Below are 13,483 nucleotides of genomic sequence, written 5' to 3' on the forward strand. Positions count from 1 at the left end.
GGGTGGATGATTGAAGTTTCTTGTCTTTCAGAGATGATTATAAATTTGAAAGAGAAAAGATGAAAAATGAGTGGATATAATTTAGATCATTTAGATGATATATCATGGCAATGTTATTTAGATCATGTGATCTGTAGCTCAGGAACCAAATGTGGCCAGCTGCTAGTTTTTGTAAATAGAGTTTTATTGGAACATAGTCGCACCCAGTTGGTTATATAGATGCAACAAAGGCTGTATGACTGGCAAAGCCTAAAATATTTACTATTTGTCTCTTTACAGAAAAATTTTGGTGACTCGTGGTATAGATGGTATATTGGATTCCTAGGGCTGCCAACAAATTACCACAGACATGATGGCTTAAACAACAGACATCTGAAGGCCAGAAAACCGAAAACAAGGTGTTGACAGGGCCCTGCTTCTTTCGAAGGCACTAGAGGAGGACCTTCCTTTCTTTCAGCTCTGGTAGCTCTTGACATTGCTTGAGTTGTGGTAGCAGAATTCTAGTTGCTGCCTCCAGTCTCTTTTAGCCTTCTTCCCTGTCTCTGTGTGGTCAGTCTTCTCCTTCTCTGTCACTTGTATTATAAGGATATTTATCATTGTATTTAGAGCCTACTCTAATCTACAGTGATATTTTCTTGAGACTTTTATTTTAATTATGTCTGTAAAGATAAGCTCACCTTCTGAGGTACCAGATGACCTATCTTTTGTTAGGACACAATTTAGCCTACTGCATATGGCATTGAAGGCTTGGTTTTGGCTTTTTAGACCACATTCTATGTTAAGAATAATTTCCTTTGGAAACCTATGAAGAATGTGTTCTTGGCAATAGATTTGTTGACCTGTTAGGGAGGGTATTAAATTCACTTTTTAAGGACAGGATGGTACAAGCATAGTTAAAAATGATAAAAGATAGCCTCTATGATTCAAATATAACCAGCAGGATAGGTGTAGTACTAGATTTCACAGGAAAAAAGTACTAAAATATTGACAGGAAGGGATGAAGAGTAGAGTTTAACACTTCCTGTTTTTCTCAATATCTCAAGTCCCACTGGCCAAAAGCAACAAAGTGAATTTGGAATTTAATGAAAGATAATTGGCACCAAAATAAAGTTCAGACTTTTGAGGGGTTAGACTCATGACTAGATAATGACAACAGTAAATATACATACATATATATATATATATATATATATATATATGATTCAAAATAAGTAGATTTTGTAAATAAATGGAGGAGTGGCAATGTAGAAGATGTATAGTGGTATATGGAACTGTGAGTTTAAGAACCTTTGAGTCATTATGGGAGGACACATACTCCCAGACCGTTGGCCTGAGCACAGGTCTGTGCTGTGTTCTTATTTGTGCACATTTGCAAGCCATAGTAACAGTAGTAGATATCTCTGCTTGTATCTCTGGGAAGTTTCATTTAGCATATTCGGGTATATATGGAGATGTTTAAGAAGTGATATATGCCCATGGCGAAGAATCAGATAGTAGACATGGGATTCCAGTGTGGATGCTGGAGCTGCAGGGAAAACCCTCTTCATTCTGTAATTTGAAGGATTCTAGCCTAATGCCTATATCCTCATCTGTGCACCTTAAAAATGAAACCTCTGCTTTAGATTTATAGAGATAATCACTAGAAGAATTAAACAAAAGTGGTTAGAAGTGGATTCAACTCAGGGTATAAGCAGTACCAAACTAGTATACTGTACTTTTAAAAAGTTACTGGGACTGTCGATCAGGAATTTGCTGAAGACTGGATGTTTCTTGATTTCAGTATACGTGGATACAGAGCAGGAGCACTATGTCTCGTCCAGGATTTTCAGGCAGAGTTTCCTGAAGGACAAGACTGGATGGACTCTGTTTCCTTTCTAATCACATTCTGTTGTCTGTGACTGTGTCTGTCCTGAACACCAGATTGAGAAGTCAGGAAGCCATGGGAATGAAAATTTCTTTAACAAAGTATTTTGTGCATTAAGTGCCACCCATGTTGACATGTACACTTAGGCTTAAATAGCTTCGCAGAAAGAATCACATTCAACTACAATTAGACTTTAACAGTCTATATTATTATTGGCAGGTATTTAGAATATACATAAGGAAATAGAATGAGACAAAGTTTAAAGCATAAATTGGAATTAAATTAAGCTGCTTGATTATAATTCATACAAGCTACAATTTAAGCACTGTACGGGGTTCAAAAAGGTCCTAGATTTCAAGTATGTATAGTATATAGGGTGGGGCAAAAGTAGCTTTACAGTGGTTCATATGAAAAATAATACAGTAATTAATAAATTATAATGCAAGAATAAACTCTGTTTCACGTACTTACAACTGTAAACCTACTTTTGCCCCATGGTTGTGGGATTTGAAGATGTTTAGCATCATTGGCCTCCAGCTATGAAATGTTCATAGCAGTTTCCCATCATCATGGTGACTGAACTACTGCCAGTTCCTGCTCACCTCACCATTAGCTGCTCAGTGTGTGGGGTAGTGCTTCCTTCTGTGGAATCACTGGGAAATGAAATATTGTTAGGGGCTGCATTGATTAGAAGTAAGTTTGTTTGCATGTAAACAACAACAATTGTAGTAGGAAGTTAGACAGGTATGAGCAGGGTGGGAATGTCACCAGGGCAGAAAGCCCAGGGTACCTAGCAACATACAAAACTGGGAAAACAAGGACCTGGCTCCCAGGGGGACCTTTCCTCCCCTAGCATATCCCTGGTCATGTGGTTTAGATGTCTTGACCTTTCCTCCCTAATGTGTTGCTAGTCGTGCAGACTCCCTTAGAGGAGGAACAAGGGCCGAAGAATAGCCTCTTATGACTCCCATACAATCCCTTGCATGACCATGCCCTTAAGTATTAAACAGTCAAGTCAGTGAGGTTTTGGTCCCATAGGGCCCAGGTGTGGTTCAGCTCCAGGCCCAGAAAAGCAGTAAGGCCAGGTGGGATGATCAGGATCAACTGTGATGACTATTGACCCCCTCCCCCATGACAACCAATCAGTAATGATCATGAACCTAAAAGGACACACTTGGAAAGCTGATGAATATTCTATTGAGATCCTACCCTGGGACCTCCACTAAGATCCCTGCCTTTAGAGAGTGGATAAAAACTCAGGATGGAGGACCCGCATTCATTCATTCTTTCTTTCTCTCCCATGCTTTCCCCCACCTCCTTCTCTCCCAGGGTGCGCTCGCGATCGCTCTCGCCTGCGCTCGCTCGCTTGCTCTCTCTCTCTCTCTCTGGCATACCCACACCTTTCCCCCTTTCCTTTCCCCAGGCATAATCTCATTGCTTTCTTTTTCCTAAGCTCCTGGGGGTCTACTTTTGCCTCTGTAACTTGTTTCCTAAGCCCACGCAGCCCTCCTGGCTCACTTCTTCCACAGTTCATTTTTTCTACCTCTGTGACTTTTTAAATAAACTTTTGCTTGTATTTGAGTCTTGACTGAATTTTTTCTTGTATTGATGTTGCTGAACCAAGGTCCAGTCACCAGTAACATTCTGGTGCGGTTTTGCCTCTAACACAATGATAAGGACAAATAACGTCTTAAACAAGGCAGTTTCTTTTTTCTGTAGATGCATCTGGAGATGGGCAGGCTGAGGGTTGGCTTCATGGCCATCAGTCTAAAGTGCTTTACTTTTCTGCTCCTTCATTCTCAGTAACTGATTTCCATTCTCAAGGGCCTTGAGGTGGCTGGAATTCCAGTCATCAGGCAACAAGAAAGAGAAAGGGCAAAGGATACAAAGAACCTTCTTCTAGCCAAGCCAGCTCATTTTAAGTACCACATTCACGTTGCTGCCTCTAGCTGCAAGGAAGTTTAGTGTCTTAGTCTTCTCGGGTTACCATAACAAAATACCACAGACTGGGTTGTTTAAATAACAGAAATGTATTTCTCAAAGTTTTGGGGGCTGGGAGGATCAAGGTGCTGACAAGGTTTCATTCTGACATCTCTTCTCTTGGCCATCTTGCTGTGTGCTTACATGATTTCTTCTTGGTGCAGGTGAGGGTGGGGGAGAGACTGCTGTTTAGCAGCTCTCAGGTCTCTACATATAAGGACATGGATCCTATCAGATAAAATCTACCTTTATGACCTCATTTAATCTTACTTACCTCCTTATAGGTCCTGTCCTCAATACTATCATATTGGGGGTTAGGGCTTTGACATGAATTCAGGGGTACACAGTTCAGTCCATAGCAGTTAGGAAGCGTAGCAGTTGGGTGTATTGCTGCCCTGAATAAAAAAAGATCCCATTAAGAAGAAGAAGAGCATGGCTATTGGGTAGCAGCTGGTAGTCATTGCACAGGGGCTCTTGGCTGAGTTTCCCAGGCTGATGATCAGGGGTTTGGAATTGGGACCCTATGGAGTGTTCATTGAAGGCAGGTAAGGGTAATCTGTATAAAATTATGCATAAGAAATTATGAAAAGAAATGAGGGATATTTAGGAATTATTCTGATAAAAAATAGTTCCTGTTCTTAAGAAAGTGGTATCCCAAAGAGAAGTTGGGGAACCTTTTTTCTCTTTAAGAGTACAACCATAGGTAAATATCTATCAGCAAGAAGGGGCAAATCACCAATGATGCTGATTTTTACATTCCCTATCTTCTCAACAAGTGAGTTTTCTACTATTCATATCTTCTTCCCTAGGTTTCCTGTATAGGACAGAAGTTATAATTAGTAGATTGCCCTTGAGACTCTTGGTGAACTTTTTCCAGAAGGGAATAAACCAGCACTTGAAAACTACAGGTATAGCCCTGGCTGGTTTGGCTCAGCGGTTAGAGCGTTGGCCCGAGGACCAATGAGTCGCAGCTTTGATTCTGGTCCAGGGCATGTACCTCTCTTGCGGTTCATCTTGGCCTTGGTCGGGTCATGTGGGAGGCAACCAGTCAACATGTCCCTCTCACATCGATGTTTCTCTCTCTCTCTCTCTCTGTCCCTCCCACTCCATCTGGTGATAAACAGAAAAATATCCTCGGGTGAGGATTAAAAAATTTTTTTAGGGTACAGGTATAACTCAGTTTCACCAAAAGTATTTGTCTCATATTCTTCGCTACACTTCTGCAAGGGGGTTCGGAGGAACTGGTTATAGGGCCTATTACATGGCTCTGAAACTCTGGAGCCTGGAAGATCTTAGGTCCCATTGAAAATGTTTTAGTCTCTTTGAACCCTAGGAATTGCATATTATTTCTATCCATTGCTTGTTAAAACTTTCAAAAATTTTGGGTCTTGATTATGTGGAAGTGTAGTAAATAATGAAAAAGCCTCCTTTCAGTTTGTGTTTGGAACCAATTGAGAGAGATGCAGGAGCTGAATGGATATAAGTTTCATACTGTTCTTTATAAAATTGGAAATTTGACTTTACATTTGAGACCAGGATAGTTTGCTAGCTCCCTCTGCCCTTGAATAGTTGGGCTTACTCCCTCCCCGAGTGGCAGCCTCTCAGAGAGACAACCATAGAATACATATACTCTCTATAGGCAGGCTAGCTTTGAAAGAGAAGAATTAAATCATGTTCAGTTTCTTCTCCCATATTCACTGATCATTGAGTAAAGGGCTCAGATGAGAGACCAGATTCCACCGTATGTAAAGATGAGATACAGGGGAATAAGTGTTCCCTTCCAGCGGTGAGGAATGTCTGGCCTGTGAAATCATTACCAGGTAACATCACACGCCTCACCAAATTAGCCTGACCAAATATAGCAGGCTAATTTTTAAGTTGATAATTTTGTATGGCCTGTGAATGATGTTATAAATATCCAAATGGCCGTTGGCAGAAAAAAAGGTCCCCCACCCCATTGGGAGAGGTAACCCTTAAAATCTTTGATATTTTCTAGTCATTCATATGGCATCCAGCTATACAGCTAGGGAATGTAATATTTTGAAAAGGAACATAAAGATATTAACCCATGGGAGATACACCTAGTCTATTTATATTAATCAGTAAATATGGTGGTAAGATGTAGTATGTCCATGAATTGATTTTTCAAATTTGATTCAAATCATTAAATAAGGTTGTTTCTCTTTTCTTTTTTAGATTTTAATCCTTAGTGTTGGTGTCCATAGATTTCAAGTTCATAATTGCCACTAAAATTCTACTTACCTTTATATAGAAGAAAATATTTTTATGGTGCATCAGTCTGTATCTAAACAGTGTCCCTGATGTTAACGTGTATCCCAAAATGCATACTATTTGAAATACTGTCTAAGAGCTACACTATTTAATTCAGATTTGTGATCTTAGGCATTAAAAATGTTAGTGTGTAGCTGATTTTTTAACTGGAATGTGTGTTATCTTATAGTCTAATTACAAGTCTTATTACAACAAAAACTACTGAAACTTGTTTTCATTTTAAAAACCTCTAAATCCAAAGGAGAATTTTACTCATTTTTCTGTGAACTTTCTTCTACTGGACTGTGCTCAGAGAGGAGCCTGCACAGAGATGTGAGCACCAGGAAGGTGGAGCTGAGTACTACTGTAGAGCCTCTGCCACAGCCTCTTGAATACTTCAGAAGTGCTGCTTCCAATACACACATAACTTTAGTTACCTTTTGTTAGCTCCCTCAGCCGCAGGCTAGTACTGTGTATATTTCATCAGTGATTACACTGCACATGGAGATAGTGTTTACTTGTCATTGATCATAGAACAATAATCATTATATGTGGAACTTCTTGATGTTAGAATATTTCCTGGCTTGATGAAAAAGATTACCGAGAAAATTAGTCTCTGGGCTTAATGTATTTGCCTGGGTCTGATTTCCATCTTAAAACCTTAGTTCAGGTTTCACATCTGTCCCTGACGAATCACTTAAGCCACTGATTTCCAGGCTTCTACGACTCTTGATTCTAGAGTATGAATAACATCGGAGAAAGTATTTTGTGAACTGAAAACTTGTATGAATGAAAGCTGGTATTATGACATATTAATATTATGATTTGAGAATCTGACATTAGGAATGCTAGTTCACTAAGTTGTTATTTAGACAAAGTGTATTAATCTTTGAATTGTAATCTTGAATCGTGGCTATTATTATTGTTTTTTTCACCTGGAAGAGGTTTTATTTATTGTGGTATAATTGACATTATTTTTATTGTATAATTGACAGTATTATATTGTGCTATAATTGACTTAATGATAGAATATTTGTGTATATTGTGAAAAGATCACCACATTAAATCTAGTTAATATCCATCACCACACACAGTTACAAATTTGTGTGTGATGGGAACTTTAAAGATCTACACTCTTAGCCACTTTCAGATATATAATATTATATTATTAACTATAGTCACCATACTGTATGTTACATCCCAGGACTTATTTTATAACTGGAAGGTTGTACTGAATCTTTGTTATTATTAATACTAATGTAGATGGTTATTCTGGAGCACTTTTAAAATTCTAAATGTTCTGAGAACCTTAAAAATAGCTACAGAAAAACCCTCCAAATCTGAGAAACATTAATAAATTTTAGAAGAAGAAAAAGAAATAACCAAGCATGTAAACAATTGCTTGTATGACCTGATTAGATTTTAAAAGAATCTAATCATTTAATATGAAATTGAAAAAATGTAGATGATATTCAGTGGAATGTTTTTATGTATGTATGTTTCATTCTAGTTTGATACAGTTTATTCCTACACATTGGTTGTGTGTGTGTGTGTGTGTGTGTGTGAGAGAGAGAGAGAGAGAGAGAGAGAGAGACTAATGGTTTTGATACTATATTTTTTACTGGATTTGTTGTTTTTTTAAAGCATGTTTAGAAGTTAATACATTGATCTCCAAGTTGGGATTTTAGGGTGATGTTTTTATTTAATGAAAAATCTGTTAACAAGTGAGCACTATTGTCCATGAATCATGTGTTTTCATTCCAGTGCTTCATCTGTTGAATAAGGGCTAAAAGTTTAAGATTTGAATAGCACATAATTTTTCATCTTAGAGCTAGCAGATTATTCATTTAATTATTCCCCCTCCCCTGACACACACACACACACACACACACACACACACGCACACACACACAGTGTTACGGCATTAACACGAAAGGGCAGTACACTGAGGTGCTAGTTCCTGAACTTGACAAGAATCACCTGGGGATTTTTAAAAATACTGTTTTCTGCCTCATGACCCAAGATATTCTGATTTAATTGCTATGAGATTTTTAAAAATCTCACCAGATGATTCTAGTGTGCAGCACAGTTCGTGAATAACGGTACCAGCGTTTGAGGACCTGGAGTAAATAATGTTGGGTAAGATAGGATAAGAACTTTTTGGAAATGGGGTTTATAGCTCCCGGGCTTCTGCATTTGATCATGCATTTGTAAACTTTAAAAAAGATCTTATATTTGGAAATGAAAACTGGTTTGTAGAATTAGTCTTCAATAAATGGAAATTGGTTTTATGACTATCATTAAAGCTATGTTTATTGAGCACCTAAATTTTGACCTTTCTTAGTGTGTAAAAAATCAAGATGAAACAAGCAAAAAAACTCCCAAATTCTGGAGGTCAGAATGCTTTAGTAAATTATGAGAAGACAACTTTCCCACACATTGATTGCTGCTAGCTAAAATAAAAAAGTCAAAACCTATTTAAAATGTGGACATTGCTTCCCAATATTTTAACAGAGAGAGACTGAGAACACACAGCATCGAATCGTCAGGAAAACTGAAGATCTCCCCTGAACAGCACTGGGATTTCACTGCAGAGGACTTGAAAGACCTGGGAGAAATTGGACGAGGAGCTTATGGTTCTGTCAACAAAATGGTCCACAAACCGAGTGGACAAATAATGGCAGTTAAAGTAGGTGAAGCCCATAATTATTTTTGGTACTTTAATCCATTAGGTGCAATTTCTTGGTGTAGTAATATTGCTGTTTTGTTCTTACTTTTGTAAATATGGGTTTTTATAAAATTGTTTCTTCGAATTCTTTGAGGGTGTTTTGTATAGAGCTTGTCTTATTGGTGACACGTTTTCTATCTCTTTAGAACCATGAGTATATAAAGTATGCATGTTTGCTGCACTTTTGGCATGATGCACTAACATGTTTTAAACTTCAGGCCCTTCCACTGCCAAGGTGAGTTCAGGCTGGGCGGCTGCACCCCTGGGAGCAGGGCAGTGCTGCGCTGAGCCAGGCGGGGAGCTGGAAGAAGAGGCAGCACACTGGGTTGGGCAAGGTGCGGGGCTAGGGCTAACAGCAGTCTTACTGAAGGTTTCCTGGAAACCACACACATGCTGTTGCCACTAACCTCAACCTTACTCGGTCCTGACCGGCTCGGCTTCTGTTTGTTTATTTCATCTCCACTCAGTACTGCCCTGTTCCCTGGCTTGAAAGTTGTATTGAAATGCATACCTTGTGATAATGCTGTCACATTCTGTCCTTACTGTGAGTGTCATGCCACTTAATATGTTAATTTAAAAAAAATCAAGAATGGCTAGAAATGGAGATTGGCCCATAGACTGTACTTGGCAGGCTTATGTTGGTACCTGTAATGAATTGACAGTTTCTGGCCAACTCTTCGTAGGCCCATGTAATTATAATTTGCTCATTTGTTTGTTCAGATGTTTAATAAATATTTGTTCTGTGTAAGATATTTTACGAAAATTGAAAATTGGGGTGGAGGGCAATTTAAGGAGAAAAAAGAAAAAAAATAAGATATGGATATATTGTCATTGGACTTAAAATTCTTAGAGTGGTAAATAATGTCCCAGTTTGCAGGAATTGAGGATGGGTTTGCAGAATGTCTAAACTAACCATCTTCCTGTTAATTCCCTATTTTGAGAGTTTATCAAAGTGGCTTGATGAGAGAAGGAGCCTCAGTTTCTTACTTGATTTTAGGGAGTGGATTTATATTATATTAATATAAAAGGCTACCTATGTTGAAGTTTATTTTGAGCAAAATTGTCACTATTTTAGCCTCTTTCATTTTTGAACATTTCTCTTTGCTGGATCATATAAAACTACTGAGAAATTAATGGTGGGAAAAATTTTATGATTCTGTGGGTTCTTAATCTTGTTTTTGGTCATATTCTTACGCAGTGTGATGAGAACTATAGACATTTCTCTCAGAAGATGCATACATGTCTGACATTTTGGATGTAACCCGTAGACCTGTAAAGGTGAAGACGCTGAGACCTTTGCTCTGGGTTTTTTGTTGAAATAAAATGTTGTTTTTCTTAAAATGTGAATTATTTCTCTTGATTTTTTTTTTTTTTTTGCCACTGTAGTTAGTGGAAAGAAAGTCATTGTATTTAGACTATTTTGATGAGTGTTGCATTACCATTTGTTATGTGTCATGTCATCCACTTTTACTTAGCTGGGTCTTAGCGAAATTTAACCTATATAACTAAGTTCTAGCTAAGTACTAGGGAAGGTGCTTTTGAATAATCCTGCTGTTTTCCATTTGTGCTGTGTGCTTCATGATGTTAATCCACATCGTGGTCTGTTTTAGTAATTGGACTGGCTTAGCCCAGGTTAATAGGTTTTAAAGGTAAATAAAGAAGGTACTTCATTTTGATGTTTAAAACGTTTTTCTTAATTTGATAACATTTGGAACTGTATAGTGCTTACTCAAGTTTTGAAGGAATTTAAAAGTGAGAATAGGAAATTGTCTGTCATTTGTATTTTGAGAGTGTCTGTTGGGATGCTGTTAAAAATCCCAACTCTTGCCCTGACCACTGTGGTTCATTTGGTGGGGCATCATCTCGTGCACCAAAAGGTTGCTGGCTTTGATTCCTGGTCAGGGGACATCCGTGGGGTTCGGATTTGATCCCTGGTGGGGGGTGTGCAGGAGACAGCCTGACCGATGTTTCTCACATCGATGTTTCTCTTTCTCTTTCTGTATGGCAAATGGGAACATGGGCCCCTTCCCAATCTCCAGTTACCCCTCCCACCCTGTGGAAAGACAATGAAGGTCATCAGTAAGTGGACTGTAAGACGTTGGGAGCCTGGCCGGCTCCTCAGTCAAGAAAACAGCTAGCGATTTTGATCTTACACAGGCCCACCCACCTCCCCCTGCATGCCTGTTTTTTTTTTTTTTTTCCTGTGCTCTACAAAACCTTGTGTTTGGAAAGTCTGGGTGGTGGTGAAATAATAGCACCAGCCTGCCTCCCCATGTGTGGCCCGGGGACTTAGCGGTTCAACTTTACTGGTGGCAGCTGGTGTGGCGGTGAACTTCTCTGGTTGGCTGCCACTGGTATGCATGTAAGTCCTGATAAACCATGTCTCTCACAGCCAGACCTCCGGTTTTCTGGGACCTCAGCACTTTGCACAACACTCTCCCTCTCCCTTTGTCTCTCTCTAACAATTAATAAAAATATATTTTAAAATCCCAGCTCTTAAAAAATACTTCTAAGGCAGTCTTGGGATTTACAGACTGGTAATGGTCACATTTATACCCACTACTTGATACATCTACCTTGGTTTATCACCTGGAATTCTTGAGCAAGTGTGATAGTTTAGCATGAGGAGGGTGGTGATATGACATATTAATCAATGTAGTGATGGGGTGTACTTGATACAAATTTGATGACACATATGCCAGCTATTATAAAATATATTTATTGTTGGACTCTTTGAAAAAGCTCAGCCTTTCATCACACCTAAGACAGTGTGTTCCCTCATTACTTAGGCACACAAACCAGACTGAGAAGTACAAATACATAGAAGCAATGTTTGGTTGAGGAGTTAGATTTGACACTGTACATGTAGGAAGTGAGTCACTGAGCACCCACTGTCCTTAGCTCTGAAATCGAGACTGTGGAGATCTAACTGAACTATGAGACCATGGTTTACAGTCCTGTGGGTTTTCCATTGCTTTTGGTGAAATGAGAAATACTGGAAGTAGCTCTGTACTAGTGTTTAAAAAAATTTTTTTTCTTTTTTGATTTTTAGAGAGGAAGGGAGAGGGAAAACGAGATAGAAACATCGATGAGAGAGAACATTGATTGGCTGCCTCCGGCAGGCCCCCCACTGGGGATCGGGCTTGAGCCCACAACCTGGGCATGTGCCCTGACTGGGAATTGAACCGGCGACCTCTTGGTGCATGGGTCAATACTCAACCACTGAGCCACACTGGCGGGATGTACAAGTGTTTTAATGTGCACTTTGGGACTTTAGAAGGATTACTTTATTAGATATTAAGCTTATCCTGGAAATCATCCTTAAGACTTACTTGCAGTATCTGTACAAAAATGAACTGTGGTAGTAGCCTGATAGTGAAGTAATTATTATTTCTCATTTTTAGTTCTGAGTGAGCCCTTCCCCAAGTTTATTTTGCCAAATACAAGAAATGTTCGAAAAGCTAACCTATTAGTTACCAGAAATAATTACCTTGAAGACTAAATGTAAAAATCAGTTAAGATATAATAAATCAACCCCGGCTGGTTTGGCTCAGCGGTTGGAGTGTCGGACTGCCGACCATAGAGTTCCGGGTTCAGTTCCCGCTAAGGGCACGCACCTCGGTTGCAGTTTGTCCCCGGCCCCGGGGGCCGTGTGGGTGGCAATCACTCGATGTGTCTCTTTCACATTGATGTTTCTCTTGCTCTCTTCCTCCCATTCTATATGAAGATAAATGCAAAAAAAAAAAAAAAAAAAAAAAGTACTCGGGTGAGGATAAAAAAAAGATATAATAAGTCAGATTCAGTAAGGTAACATTTTTAGTCGAGTTATACTTAAAATACTTTTTTGACCTGAGGATAGCCCCCAAGCTGCTAGTGGGGTTCAGTGTTAGGATGAAAGATGTGGAAAAATTTAACCCTTCAGTTGTTACTGCACACTGGGAAAACAGCCTTCCTCTTCTCTTCTGTGAGTGGTGGGGATACGACTAGTTTGTCTAACTCAGCCTGAATGACTAACTGAGTCACAGGGCTGCTGCGGGCAAAGCTGTTGTCACCACAGGGCCTTCTAGTGCTCCAGGGGACAGCCTTTAGCTCTGGCTGGGGACTTTCAGACTTTGATCAGCATCCTCTGTGAATAACACGTGATGCCCATTTTGCATGGTAACCACTGGCATGACCGCTGAATGAAGACATTCGACATGTTCAGCCACCGTCCTCTGAGAGTAAAGTAGGTGCCTGGTTAGCTCTCGGCAGATTAACCATAAAAAAGCCAAGGATTCAGAACAAACATTTGAACAAGTGCTCAGATCAGGTTTCTGAGCTAGGATTAGAGACACCCAGGAGAGTTAGGTCCACAGACGATCAGAATCAAGATGTCAGAGTAATCTTGGGACACAGGAGTAAAGAACTAGACAGTAGCTGAGTGTCTAGTTCAGGCCCGTGGGCTGGAACTGAGTGGAGTGACACACACATCGCTGGCAGGGAGGAGTGATTCTGAGCACTCAGGCCCGACTGTGCGCCCCCACTGGGCCCTGCCGCAGTGCAAATCCTGCTTGCCTAGACTGCCGGCTTCCCTGATGTCGCCTAACACTCATGTCCACGCTGATTTCCTGAAGGCGTGCGTGCCTATGAGAGAAGAAACA

The 13,483-nt window shown here is 39.6% G+C and overlaps 1 protein-coding gene across 2 annotated transcripts in view; it reads left to right on the top strand.

Moving 5' to 3' along the window:
• Positions 1 to 13,483, top strand: part of MAP2K4 (mitogen-activated protein kinase kinase 4) — a 117,586-nt gene that overhangs the window by 53,433 nt on the left and 50,670 nt on the right. For both annotated transcript variants that reach the window (XM_036268014.1, XM_036268015.1), the window contains one exon: positions 8,630 to 8,804. In XM_036268014.1, coding sequence (XP_036123907.1) covers positions 8,630 to 8,804 — 175 coding nt within the window. The remainder of the gene's footprint in view (positions 1 to 8,629; positions 8,805 to 13,483) is intronic.

This window comes from Molossus molossus, unplaced genomic scaffold (assembly GCF_014108415.1).
Source record: "Molossus molossus isolate mMolMol1 unplaced genomic scaffold, mMolMol1.p scaffold_m16_p_19, whole genome shotgun sequence".
In the NCBI taxonomy this organism is placed as follows: domain Eukaryota; kingdom Metazoa; phylum Chordata; class Mammalia; order Chiroptera; family Molossidae; genus Molossus; species Molossus molossus.